The sequence below is a fragment of the Durio zibethinus genome, chromosome 18 (assembly GCF_047325235.1).
Source record: "Durio zibethinus cultivar Kanyao isolate XHJ-2024 chromosome 18, ASM4732523v1, whole genome shotgun sequence".
NCBI lineage: Eukaryota > Viridiplantae > Streptophyta > Magnoliopsida > Malvales > Malvaceae > Durio > Durio zibethinus.
In genome coordinates, this window is record NC_143179.1 from 22,653,990 (window position 1) to 22,667,731 (window position 13,742).

At 33.2% G+C, this 13,742-nt stretch overlaps 2 protein-coding genes and 1 pseudogene across 3 annotated transcripts; 1 reads left to right on the top strand and 2 right to left on the bottom strand.

Moving 5' to 3' along the window:
- Nucleotides 1–3,503: 3,503 nt before the first annotated feature.
- On the bottom strand, nucleotides 3,504–5,471 carry LOC111300797 (putative methyltransferase TCM_000336). The gene is made up of 4 exons (XM_022896410.2): nucleotides 5,186–5,471; nucleotides 4,681–5,085; nucleotides 4,051–4,323; nucleotides 3,504–3,953 (listed from the first exon to the last, which is right to left on the bottom strand). Exons 1-4 carry the CDS (start codon nucleotides 5,258–5,260, stop codon nucleotides 3,618–3,620), a joined length of 1,089 nt encoding a protein of 362 aa, XP_022752145.1. The 5' UTR covers nucleotides 5,261–5,471; the 3' UTR covers nucleotides 3,504–3,617.
- A 3,077-nt stretch (nucleotides 5,472–8,548) lies between these two features.
- Nucleotides 8,549–10,334, bottom strand: LOC111301079 (S-adenosyl-methionine 4-1-methyl-2-pyrrolidinyl-3-oxobutanic acid methyltransferase-like; annotated as a pseudogene). The gene is made up of 4 exons (XR_016330082.1): nucleotides 10,082–10,334; nucleotides 9,592–9,996; nucleotides 9,240–9,494; nucleotides 8,549–9,100 (listed from the first exon to the last, which is right to left on the bottom strand). The product of XR_016330082.1 is annotated as an S-adenosyl-methionine 4-1-methyl-2-pyrrolidinyl-3-oxobutanic acid methyltransferase-like (transcript).
- Nucleotides 10,335–12,231: 1,897 nt separating this feature from the next.
- On the top strand, nucleotides 12,232–13,162 carry LOC111301080 (heavy metal-associated isoprenylated plant protein 12-like). The gene is made up of 2 exons (XM_022896582.2): nucleotides 12,232–12,595; nucleotides 12,706–13,162. The coding sequence occupies exons 1-2, from the start codon at nucleotides 12,511–12,513 to the stop codon at nucleotides 13,011–13,013; spliced, it is 393 nt and encodes a 130-aa protein (XP_022752317.1). The 5' UTR covers nucleotides 12,232–12,510; the 3' UTR covers nucleotides 13,014–13,162.
- The last annotated feature ends 580 nt before the right edge of the window (nucleotides 13,163–13,742 follow it).

A 13,742-nucleotide genomic window follows, 5' to 3' on the forward strand; every position in this document is an offset into this window, starting at 1 on the left:
TAAACTTTTAATCTTCTCCTTAATTCCAATCAAACATGTCACAAACAATGCACTTTTGCTTTGCTCTTTTCCTTTTGCTTGAACCCTTTTATGTCTCTTTTCTTTGGTCCAAATGTGTCAAAGGTTTGTAGGGTTGTTCTAATATGGAGTCAATTGTGATGGTGCCTGCCAACAGGCATTGCCTTTTGTAAGAGTGCATATTATTTTTTGCAGGGTTTCGCTTATAATTCAACAACTTGCAATTATGAATATTTAATAATTCCATTTAATTTGCCCCATCTTTTTATATACAATCTTGGGGACCTTTCCATTCCCATGATCACTTACATGGTACCCATTATTCACTCTTAATTAAGATTATTAAGATTTCCAAATTTAAAACTTGGTATTCTCAATGTTATTTTTTATTTTTTTCTATCTAAAAATTTTTTTATACAATAAAAATAAAATATAATAAAAAATTATAGACATTAATATTTAAAATTTAAATTTATTAAATATCATATTTTAAAAGTGATTACACGAAGTAGAGACAAATTTAGATTTGAAATTTGAAAACTTTGTTCCTTGTATTGATGTATTAATATGTAATTATGATGTGGTGCTCCATGTTTAAGCGATGTTTGTTTATGCCCCATAACTTAATGGAGGGCTTTAATGACAATAGGAGAAGGCATCTATTCCCTCAAGTCAGCAGCATTGACCAATTATCCCTAAAAATGAAAGAGAGGTTGCCCTATCACCAATTTTGAGAATAAATTCTCTTTTCCTCCTCATTTTCAAAGACAAAGTTCACAGTTGTTGGGTGATATAACCTTAACCCAGATAATGCAGATTATTGTAGCTAAATCTTGTTTGCTCTCTGGCAGTAGGTTCTGATTCTGACATAGTGGGTTCTGCTTGACAAAAACATGAATGAACATGGCCATATATGAAAGAAGATAGCATAAATTCTTCTAACTTACGGAAACTTGGGGTGGCAGGGAATTGGAACCTGACCTAATTATTCTTTTACATCTTTAAAAATACCTGCTATGAAGTTAGAGAGTTGGTTTAACTGAGCTAATTTTGCTTTATGCATGGTGGTTATTGGCACTATAATTGTGCAATGCAAAGTCAATCCACAAATTGTCTAAATGTCCATTTTTGCCAAGGTTGTAATTGTTGCTTGGGAGCACTTTCATGATGGGCTTGAAATCACCTAACATAGACTGAAAAACGGCAGGGTTAAACCTTGTTGATTCCTTTTCCCTTATTGGTTTCTTGCAACTTTTTTCTGCGTGGGAAAGCCCCTATCTAAATCACCATGATTTTTTTGTAAATATCATTCCCAAAATTTGCACTTTTGGCAGAAAACTTCAAACTTTCATCATCAAATCGAAAGCATCTACGGTTCCCTAATTACCCAAAATCGAAAAAAAATTCAGGCTTTCAAGGGGTGCTTGGGTTGGAATACCCATAGCTAGCAATCATGGGAGAAAGACACAGCAGGGATGACAGATGCCTAGTGAGCCAACAAATGCAGGGGGTTTGGACAAAATATCCTTGCTCATGTACAGCAAACATCACAGATCATGCTGTAGTCCAATTGTCCAAAAGCTTGGAACATAAATGTCTTTTACCTTACATCGAAAACACATTGGGAGTCTCAATCTTTGTTGTCATTGACAAGAAACCAATTACAGAATCCTAATGGAGATTGTGCCCACTATTCTACCCAACTTCTCATGCCATATGTTATGCAAATAACTATAACTCTTTCAACTAGGCCAAAGGGCCCCTATCTATGTCAAAAGAAAAGCAAAAAAGAAGGGTACTCAGAACTCCTTCCCCATCAAACCCAATATAGATGATAGCAAGAAAACAAATGTATGCATTGATTTATTTATATTGGTTATCCAGTTGGCCAAAGTTGGTGATTGACAGCTGCTTAATTAAATGGCAAAAATGTTAGGTTTTTGAAAGAGAAAAAGTTGGGTTTGAGGGGATTGAAATGAGTAAAACTATTTGTACAGATTGCCTAGTTAGATTAACTCTCTTAAAAGGAATAGAGAGGGTTGTAGGCTTTAGCGCAGTCAGCTATATATATATAAGGCAATTGAAAACCTCAAGGCTTTCATACTGGTCTGTAGGACTTATTAAAGAGCTGAGGTCTCTCGTGTAGTCTGTCTGACTGTCTTGAATGATGTTGCATTATTGAATAGCATGACCGATGCCTATGCTTATGTTTACCTATATGTTCCCCTGATAATGGCATGTGCACTTTCCTGGATTATATATGGTGGAACTGACAGCTAGAAAAAAATATCTCATGCATGTGGTTGCTTAAAATGATAAACAAAAATTTAATTCTCGTTACCCATATCATTATTTCTACATCCTGACCTTTTTTTTTTTTGTTTTTTTACCCCTGTTGTTTTTACCTGCAATTGATTGAATGATTTCAAATTCTCAATTCATGGCTTTGTCCCGTCTGCAAATATCCAGTATCTTGAATCAAGAATTACTTCTATGATTTGTTTCAGAGTCGTCAAATCTTCAGTTTAATTGTTTAAAGTTGGCAGGGTAATTATATAGGGGGGCTAAGCATACAGCAATATGAGAAAACTGCTAGGTTTTTCTCCAAACTGAGTTTTGAACTAATGATTTTCAGCACAGTTAATCTGTAACCTATCTATATCAGAATAGAGAAAAGAGTTGGTTGATTCAAAAACATTAAACATCTCTTTCAGATGCCAAAATCCAGGATAGGGTACTTAGAATAATTCATACAAAATTATCGGTTCAATGATGACTTTAACAGGTTCAAAGCTCTGCTATAGCATGCCTGCCATTAGAACTTTGTACAGGTGTTGTAAATGTAAAGCAATTACAATATCGCTTCAGCAAAAAACTATAGAATGCTATACACCTAGGGTTATTTACATTTTTCTATGCCGGGTAACAAGCCTTAGGTAAGTTTGGTCTTGTCCATGCTTCCTTATTTTGTCTTTTTAAGCAAGTATAAAAAAAATATATATGTATATAGATGGGAAGAAATTATGTTAATTGACAACTTATCTATGTTTGAGCTCGATGATAAATTTTATGTTTTCCTCAACGGATGAATCATCCAGCCGTTAGTTCATCTCTGCTCAACATCGATACTTTTGCTAGACCTAGCCCACATTTCAAGTGGAATGAATTGATTGTAGGCCTGCTGATATAGAGGCCAACCCATTTGGAGGCAGAACCCTTTGATGCCTTTAGACTTTAGACTACTGTAGTAAACTATGAGCCCAAATCCATGGCAACATGGCTAGTAAAAAGGCTAATTCCTTTAGGTAGGTCTTGAGTCTCAACTCTTGATAGCTTTGCTGGCCACATGCATTTTTAATCGACTTTGACAGTGGCCAGACAGAAAACTAAGGAAATAAAAATAAGAACAGGCAAATATTTATGTAGTTTTATCTATTAACCAATATTCACAAGAAAAAAAAAAAGGATGATAAAAAGATTGTCCATGAAAACAAAAGAGGCAAAATGACATTCCGAAATCCTAATTTCAACAAGCTAATAGAAAATTGTGATTTCCTCATTAAAAAAAAAAAACTTGATTAATAACATATGAAACTATTTCATAATTTCTTAAGAACTACAACAAAAGTGATGGGCTTCATTTCTTGTTTAGCCATTTCTTCATCAACTATTTTCCCATAATTTTTAAACAAAGTGTCTAAATCTATCCCATCTCCAAAGTGGTTGCAAAGCATGGATTCTTGGATAGCCCTCACTGTCATTGCCACTGCTGTGCCATAGCTCTCTCCACCCTTAACTTCCCTCTCTATCTCAAACATCTCTAGCCTGTCCAATTCGAAGGAACCTTCTCGTCTCACTTCATCTTCTATATCATTTTTTGATGGGGCATAAAAATGCACATGATAACAATCAAGCTTTTCTTGTTCAATTTCTCCCTGGAAAAACATAGGAGAAAGATGTATGGTGTCAACAAGAAGGGATATATGAATGTATATGATCAATTACATGATCAAGATGCCAAAATTATGGGACCTGGGAAACAGATATGGCAAGGGATCTTGAGAGAATTTCCCAAAAGAAGGAATTGCCTCTATCAACATGATCTTGGCCTATTCTTCCCAGTACAATGAGTACCATTCTCCCGCCTGTGACTAGCTCTTCTGATCGTGATTTCAGGAACAATGAAAAGTCCTCTTGGAATTGGTTCCAGTATGCTTGGGACACAATTGGAGGGCTCGATACCGAAATGTAAACGTTTCCTTTGTTGATAGACTTGCCATGCTCATCGTAAAGAGCTGGAGGAACCTGCATGGCGTATAGTGATTGATTGAAATTCTTGTCAGCTTATCAAAGAAAGAAAAGAATCAAGAGATGAAATTTTGGTACATGCATAATTACTTGAGAAAAGACAAAGAGTTTGGAAGAAATATGGTCGCTTTGACCCAAGGCACAAATCACTTGGCCAATTACTGCTGGGTTTTTGTTTGTTAAGCTGCTTTTATAGTTTGTACTTCAGTACTTGCAGTGCTGAAGTGACTATCACAACAACTTTCTTGATCCTTGGTTTGTCATCGGTTCATTTCATGGAGTCGAATAGAAATCTAAGTAACTCAAAGTTTCGGAGATTTAGGGTAAGGAAAATAATGGAACAGAGAATCTCACCTTGGAAAGCCAGTGCAAACTGTAAGATGAATAGATGAAGTGCAAGCAATTGTTCGGAAACAGTCTTCCATAAAACGAACCAGGGTAGCCGGCTATGAAAATAGCAGGCCCCCCTTCATTTCTCTCTTTCTTAAGGTCCCTATAGAAATCAGGCAAGGACTTAAACACTGAATTGAAGTCATTTGTTGGAAGATCATTAAGGAATACTCGAAATTCTGGTAGGGGATGAAAAATTTTATGGCTAGTTCCTTCAACAACTTCAACAATATCTTTGATGAGGGATAATGAGTTGGGTCCGGAAGAGCAGCCCAAATCAGCTATGCCTAAGCTCTTCGGGGTTTCTGCGTAGTAAAGTTCTTGTATTGTTTCCATGGTTATATGTTTCACCATATCTGATGCCTTCTTCTGTTTAAAAAAACAGTCAAGAAGGAGACATAGTTAGAAGAAAGAAAATGCCCGAAAATGATGAGAGAGAAAGAGAGAGAGAGAGAAGGGAAGGCTAAACCTGGAGAGAAGAATTTTGGGCATAGCTAGTCTTGCCGACTCCTCCAGTCATGTGAAAGACTTTCTCTACATCCATGTTTGTTAGAATCCAGCTTACTAGTGAATTAGAAGTAGTGGGTGCTGGCTTTGGTCTCCTTTTAAAGGCAAAAATCAATGATAAAGTCGTTTACTTTGGAGTTTTTTTTTTTTTGTTTTCTTAATATATATTACTTATCATGGTTTTTCAGGTTACATTTTATCACGATGATTATACCATCGTGGCAGGGGCCGCTCCTGAACGCAAGCCTATCTCAAATTTGTTAGTGCTCCTTTTTGGTTTTTGATGGGACAACCATTCAAAGTCTTGAAAATGTGTAAATTACAGCTTAATTTGCATGAAAAAGAAGAAGATAATTCCAATCATACTTTATATACCCTACAAAATCTATGGAGCTAAATCAGAAAGTTTGGTATCTTCAAAAATTTAACAGAGTTAATTTTTTTTTGTGGATGAGATATTTTAATTGGATTTGTTCACCTAAAACAGGTTTAAGATGTGTTTATAGTTGGAGAAATTGTTAGTAATTGCTTGAATTGAAATAAAAATGCAATTATCATCTAGTTCACATCGGTTGAAAATGCAATTATTTCTGTCATGTATTATCTTGCCACATTGGGGCGTGAACCTGCAACAGTTGAAAGAGATTACCATTAAAGGAGGATTGTTAGGTGCATTGCACCTCTTTCTTATGAGCAATTTTTTATTGTAAAAGTTGCCGGTGCTTTAAATTCCTCTTCTCAAAGTGTTAAGTAGGCTCAATTATATGTCCTGTAAATTGCCATTTGCCAATGCTACTTTCAACTCTGGTTTGAATCACGTTGTTGGCCATAACAGTGGTCTTACTTTGAAGCAATTGGTGGTAAGAGTTTGTGTAGCATTTGAAGTCTTGATTATGAGAGTCATGTCTTTTTTAAGTGCTGTCTTGTATTGGTATTGATTAAGTGATCTCAACTTTACCAGAGTCCCACTAGTCTAGAAAGCAACTGAGTTTATCAAATCCAGTTTAACTTTGATTGGCGTGTAGGGATTCTTCTTGGACGTACAAAAGATGGACAAATGGTCAGGGACCTCAAGGCTCCGGCACAATCAGGATTTAGGGCACTAACCATTTTCTAGGTAGCCAGCCAGCCTGACCAAGTCAAAAGGCCTCAGCAGTTTTTGAATGGAGAGAATAGAATGGAAAGGCTAAAGACCATATATAAAAGGAGATTAAGGATTTCATAGTGATTGAGTTTAAGTGCTTATCAATGTGTTCTTAGCTGTGTAGAAAAATGACTTTTGTTCTTGGATAAATTCATCAAAGTCATGCCTGTCTCTTTTCTGATTTTATAACTGATTCAACCCTTCATTTTTCTTTTTGAATACTTAAACTCCGAATCATTCATCCATTCATCTTGGTGAAATAGAGAGCATAATCTGATAAACATCGAGAGTATACTATGAGGAAGATTACCCAATTTGGTTTACTCGTTTCTTTTTCCTTAAATATATGTTATAGATTGATTGTCTTGCCAAAGATTCAAATGGGTCTGTCATAGTCCATTACAACCAGTACCGGCATATGCACCCCACAAAGAGGAGCACAAACAAGATACGAAGGAAAAGACAAGGAAATCTCTGTGGGTGCAGTGACCCATGATCTCAGGCACCATCTTTTTACCTTAGCTTTTGCCTTTTTCCCAGGCTTTTTTGCTTCTTCCCATCCCATATGCGACATATAATTAATGCGTTTGGTGTCATTCACTGTCCTCTTGCCCTAGGCGACGAAATATTTTTCTCTTTCTGTTTCCTTCCCCACCACATCTTTTTCTTCGCTTTCTTCACGGGACTAGCCTTTGTCCACGCATTGGGAAAATTGATGTTCTTTTGAAAGTGTTGACTTGTTGCACATGACAAGAACGTGCATTTTCTTTCATGATGTAAGTATGAATTAACGTTTTGGCTTGAACAATAATTGTATTAAGCCCTTTGGTTTTGACTCTGAGCCCATTTCTCCCAATAATATAAAGGTGCCAGAGATGGATGGCTAGTAAAACCTTATCTAAAACTATGTTTTTGCCTATATATCTTGACAGAGATGATAATGGTGCAATCTAAATCTCAAATTCTCCAATGAATAGCTAGTAAAGATTGCATGGTTTTCATCAAATTTTGTATCCGCATATTTAGGCTCTAAAATTTGGTTTGAGATACCCAGCAGAAAGAATATCTTTCGTAGTGGCAAACAACACATGCATGTTGCGTCCAATGATACGAAAACTGTACGTTGATATAAAGCAATGACTAGATAGGCAGTGGCCTGCCTCTCGAACGAAAGTGGTCTGCTGAAAATTGAGTAAGCACGATGGGAGACACCATGGCTTTTTTTCGGATAACCTAGGTTTTGAATCTCGGATGGTTGACATCACTATAGCCACCTTCCTATCCTACATGCAATTAAATTTCAGACCAAAGTCTCTCCAGAAAACCTTGGGATCTGACAGGACCAGGAATATTTTTTTAAAAAAATTATCATATTAAATAATTTTTTAAAACATTAAAAATCATTGTATTAATTGTTAATTATTGTTGTATTTAATAAAAACTATTACAATAAATAATACATTAACAAACTTTAAGGAGTATGTTAAGAAAACTCTTAATAAAAATAAATAAAATTATTTTTGAACAATTTAAAATTAAAAAAAAATGCTGATTTTTTTATTAATAAATAAGATAAACTTTTTTTGGTGAAAAAAGGAAACTTCATTTTACATGTAAAGACAAGTAATTATATTTAAATGCTTACTTGTGCCTTTTAATTATTTTTTTTATTTATGTATTTTTAACCAATTTGTATATAATTTTTTTTCTCTTTGCTTTATTTTTTAACTTTAGAAAAGAGATCATTAATGAATTTAAAAGACTTAATTTGATGTTATAAATAAGTTCAAAAACTATGGCTCGTTTGGACCGGTTATATTCTATATGTTCATCAAGACCTCTAGGGTATAAGGTATAGGTTATAGCCTAAGTATTTGTTATATGTATTTTTATATATACAACCAATGTTTTGACAAACACACAATTGATAAAGAATAGTTCTTAATTTGATGTATTTTTCCAAGAATAATCAGTTGAAAAGCACGTACTTGCATGCTTAGACTACGTATCCTTTCAATTTAAAAAAGAAAGGGAGCAAGTAAAAGATAAAATTTTACCATTTAATAAATAAAATAAGATTCGTTAATTTAAAATATGATACGATAATATAATATAAAAATAATATAAATAAAAGATATAAAAATAATATGATTTAAAATTTTAATAAAATTTATATATAAATTTAACAGAATAAAAATATATATTCTTTATTTTTATATCGATACAAATTATGATATATAATTTTTAAGTAAAATATAATATAAATATAATATATATAATATTTAGTGTATCGAACCCTTTATTATTATCAGAACTAATAAAGTGTTTTTCAGGGCAGCGCCAGTTCTGATGATTGATCTAAAAAATTGAAGATGATTCAAACTTTTACAAGGGAAATAGTCACATTGACAAACTCAGTTTTCTCTTTGGACATGCGATCAGCAACGATTTCTTTGTACCTCCGGAACACCTCTTAAATGATTGCTTCACCAAAGTGGCTGGCAAGCAATGGCTCAGCCACAGCTCTCATGGAGTTTGCAACATTGTAGCCCCCATCCTTGAATGCATCAGGCAAGTCAAATTCATTCTGGTATGCATTCCAATTCACTTCAGTAGTCTCCAAGCGATGGATGGCGAAGGATCCTTCCTTCACACCTCAGATTTAACCTCTGTTGGAGATGGTGTGTATTGAGGCATGTTGAAGGAGTCAAGTTTCTCTTCTTCTATGAGTCCCTGCATTTTTTTCATTATCACTCCAATTAAGCACAGGGATGATCTGACATTACTCAAAATCTAAAGAAACAAGTACATATGACAAGAAAATGACTATTCCTACATGAATAGAATTAATTTTGTCCATGTAGCTATGTACCTCAAACGCCAGATCATTGAGAGCCATGGCCATAAGCTCCCAAATGTAGCAACACTCTTTGCTTGAAGGATCATCACTTTTTCTCCCTAAAAATGTCAAAACCATGCGCCCTCCAGCCACCAGTTCCTCTGATCTACACTTCAAAAACAAGGAAAAATCTTGCTGGAATTGCTCGTAATATGCCTTAAGCACGTTTGCCGGACTCGTGCTAGCCATGTAAATATTCTCTTTATTACTTTCCAGCCCTTCAGGAACCTGAATTGCAAATAGTTCTCTCATAAAATTACAAATTTCATTCTTAAACGGTTGCTGATACTATCATTTTTCATTAATATAATTTCAAATACTGAACCTGAGAGAGCCAGTGAAGACTATAGGAAGAGTGTAAAAAATGCAGACTCTTGTTTCTGAAAAGCCTGCCATAGAAAGAACCAGGCACTCCAGCGAAAAATTATGGCCCACTGCCAGCTCCAAGTTGTTTCTTCAGTTTGCTTTGGAAGCTAGGCAAGGATCTGAAAATCGTGTTGAAGTCATTACCCGGAAGGTCATTCAGAAACACTTGATACTCGGGGGATTTTTGGCCTATCTTTTGGCGAATACTGTCCACCACTTTGATAAGTTCAGATACCACAAACAAAGTGTTTGGTCCTGAAGAACAACCCAAATCTGCGATGGCTATGCTTTCAGGGTAGCTACTGCAATAGAGCTCAGTTATGGCTTCATCTGTGATTGGTTTTGTCATGGATAACACCTTTTGCTGTTCCCAAATTAGTTCAAAGAAAAAAATTTTAGTATATATATAAGTTATTGACAAACGATCTGACATGTGAAGGGTTAATTACCTGAAGTAAAGAATTGTTTGCATAACTTGTTTCTCCAACTCCTCCTTTCATATGAAGCACTTGAACTACTTCCATCTCGATCTGTATCTATCTCTTGTTAGCTGGTCTCAAGATATGGGATAATGGTTAATTTGTTTGCTCATAATAAGCGTTGCATGCCCTACTTATATATTTTATTTGGAATCGGGTAGTTGGGCACTGTTCATGATTGTATTTAAGACACCGTTACTCCGTTTTCAACGTGTTTTGTATTTAATACTATCTTATTATTGGCTAGATACGAGCTTACAAACAACAACCACGACTTTGTCCCAGCATTTCCGCAAACATTGGAGAATTATAGAAGAAGAATTTATATTTGATTATCTAATAGAATTTATACATTTATAATTTATTAAATATAAATTTTATACAAGCATTTCAATTTATCAATTTTTAATGTTCCATCCAAAAAAATAACGACACGTGATACCAATGTCATATTTATGATTTATTTTTAATAAAAATTTATCTAAATAATTTTAGCTACATAAAACTTTTTTTTCTCTTATATTAATCAAAATATTAAAAAATAATGTAAATAGATAGATATTATTGTCTCTCTCCATCTTTTATATATATATATATATATATATGTTGTGTGTGGATGCATGCACGCGAAGCTTGATGGACCACCAATACAATTTTGAAAATTTATATATTGTCAAAAAATAAAAACATAAAATTCTTATTACTTATCGAATTTAAAATGAAGTGATTTTGGCAAAACCTAATATTATGAATCAAATACAAAAAGGATGATACAATTGGTTGTGTTAGGGGAATTAGTTATTGGATAATGTCATAGAAATGTAATTAAAACTCTCATTGGTTGCAAGGAAACAAACAACTTTATTGAAACTTTTTGATGTTTTGCTATTTATAACAAGGACGAATTAATTCAATTGCCTATCTTTATTGATACGTGCTTGATACCCTCTTTTTTTTTTTTTTTTTGTTGAAATCCTTTCTTAAATTTAATTCACTTATTTCATGTGATCGGGAGATCGGATCTTCAATATCTCTCTCTCTCTCTCTCTCTCTCTCTCCATCTTTTCTATATACATATATATATTTATATATTTATATGTATTTTGCGTGCACAGGCACAAAGTTTGATCGACAATAATTCAATTTTAAAAATTCATACATTATTAAAAAATAGAAATGAAAATTTCTCATTATTAATAATTTGTGATTAAATTTTATAGATGAATCTCATTCTACACTACGTTTGAGTTGAGTATGCGGAGAAAAAAAATTAATTTCCATTATGAGCAATATATATGTTAAAATTTTGCAAGGCTACTTTTCGTAATTAATTAAAAATTTGTTAATTAATTAAAACTTTTATATGAGATATGAGTATTTGATTTGATAATATGCGATTACTAACGTCAAGACTTTAATTTAAATTAGATTAGATAGCTATGATTGTTCAATTCATAATATGATCACTAGATCTAAACTAGGGAAAATGATCATCTGAATCACAAAAATCTTATTATACTTTTTTTTTTCCTTAATATGAACTATAATTTGTTTCTTTAGTGGGCAAAATTGATTGTAATTTTACAGGATACCAAATCCAAAATATTAAATCCCTATTGAACCAATGAAAACCTCTTGATCAACATTTAATCGAATAACACAACAAAACAGCACAAATGTTCATCATTGACTTAAATAGAACTTTAAAATCACATTCGGTTGCCATCAAGAAAAATTAATACTATATTACAACCAAAATTTTGTTTAATGGCTGTTATCCTTTAGCTTAAGGACAGTTAACTAGGGACATACTTATTATTACCAACTTTCATTTTGGGTTTCCACTTTACCAATAAATAGATTGTTTGAATCTTCCAATGAGTTTGATTCTTGGCTTTTTAATCAAGTGTTATTGCGAATTTAAAGTTTAGTTTAATTGATTTATGTAATAATTTTAAAAGATAACATCTAATAAATTTAAAATTTAAATCTATCGTCGTCTTAAAGTCTTTCGTATATTTCCAAGTTATTATGACTTTCTTTGTATAAAAAAATTGTGAAATTGCACCAAATGGTGAATGTTGGTGGGCTACAAGGAGAACCAATCTAAGCAGATCGATCCAAATACAAACAAGAAACATAGAACTCGAGGTCAAATGCTACAAATCCAAATAAGAATCCAAGACACTGTGAAAGTTGTTATAATATAGTTTGATGGTTTCAAGACAAACCAGGCAATAGGACAAGCCTCCCTTGGGAGATCAATCTAAGAATCTGATATGCAGCCGATCGATCTTCCTCCTTTGAGTTCCTCTTAAATAAGTTAATACTGCTAGAAATACTAACCAAAAAGTTGTTTCTGATTTAGATTTTAGTTATAGATCGAGTAGCTTTTTTCCATGGTGAAGAAGACTGTCTTGAAGGTTGATATCTCAAGCCATAAAAGCAAGAAGAAGCTTCTTAAGGCAATCTCCGGACTACAAGGTAATTAACACAATAACTTTCATTTTTATTCTCTATTTCTCATCAGTGAAAGAAAAGGGGTTCAAACAACAAAACCACTGTCATGAATATTCAATTTCAATCATCCGCAGGTGTAGATAAGATTGAGGTTGATAGTGCCAAGGGAACAATATCAGTAACAGGCGATGCTGACCCATACGAAATCATAGTCCGCACGAGAAAAGCAGGAAAATTTGTTGAACTGGTCAGTGTTGGGCCTCCTCCTGCTCCTCCAAAACAGGAACCCCAAAAGAAACCTGATGAACCCAAGAAAGGTAATAAGAAGCCTGATCCAAAGGCTGAAATCCATGATCCTGATACCTGTCCCGTTTGTCAGCAAATGTCCTTTGTCTATATGGACCGCCATGCGGAACTCAACACAGCATGTTCTATTATGTAATAGAATTGATAGTATAGTATTGTTCAAAGTTGCTTTAAGACACAACGTTGAAGATTTGAGTTTTCGTTGTTATGCATAGATAATCAAACTTTTACTTAGCTTTAATACGAAGAAAAAAGTGCTGTTTCTATGCTAAAGGGAAAAAAAATTCCTTCCATCCCATTTTTTTTTTCATATTTCATTTTTGGATATCAGTAAATAAGTTTTTTTTTATTTATTTTTGAACATCTTATACTTTTATTTTTATTTTACAAAGGATGTTACAAGTTGAGAATAAAAAAATAAAATTATAAGTATTAAAATTTGAACGTTACGTTAATATTATAAAATTTTTAAATTTATAATATTAAATACATAAAAATCAAAATTTCTTTTTAATATGCACAAAATTAAAGTTCTACCAATAAACAAAAGAAGAATAATAAAGTTCTACGTGAATTTATTAATGGATGACTTAGATTATTATTTCTACTAAAAAAAAGAAAATGTAAACGAAAATTATATTTTTTTATTAAAAAGAAGGGATAATTTTAATAATTCTCATGATATTTATGAGTACAGATGAATTACATAGTGAATAATTCAATATAATATTTATAAAAAAATATACTACTTATTTATACACGTTAATCATGCAATAACATTATCAAAGCCATTTGCATACGAAAAAAAGGGTAAACCCTCAAATGTAAGAGAATATATGGCATTGAAACAATCGGTACTGAAGGG

Bases quoted from the DNA above. Each gene is read 5' to 3' on its own strand.
- LOC111300797 (XM_022896410.2), bottom strand. From the start codon at position 5,260: ATGGATGTAGAGAAAGTCTTTCACATGACTGGAGGAGTCGGCAAGACT. The intron at 5,086-5,185 runs GTTTAGCCTTCC...TTTTTTAAACAG, and splicing joins CCCAAAATTCTTCTCTCCAG to AAGAAGGCATCAGATATGGT. The intron at 3,954-4,050 runs GTCCCATAATTT...ATGTTTTTCCAG, and splicing joins TTGCCATATCTGTTTCCCAG to GGAGAAATTGAACAAGAAAA.
- LOC111301080 (XM_022896582.2), top strand. From the start codon at position 12,511: ATGGTGAAGAAGACTGTCTTGAAGGTTGATATCTCAAGCCATAAAAGC. The intron at 12,596-12,705 runs GTAATTAACACA...AATCATCCGCAG, and splicing joins GGCAATCTCCGGACTACAAG to GTGTAGATAAGATTGAGGTT.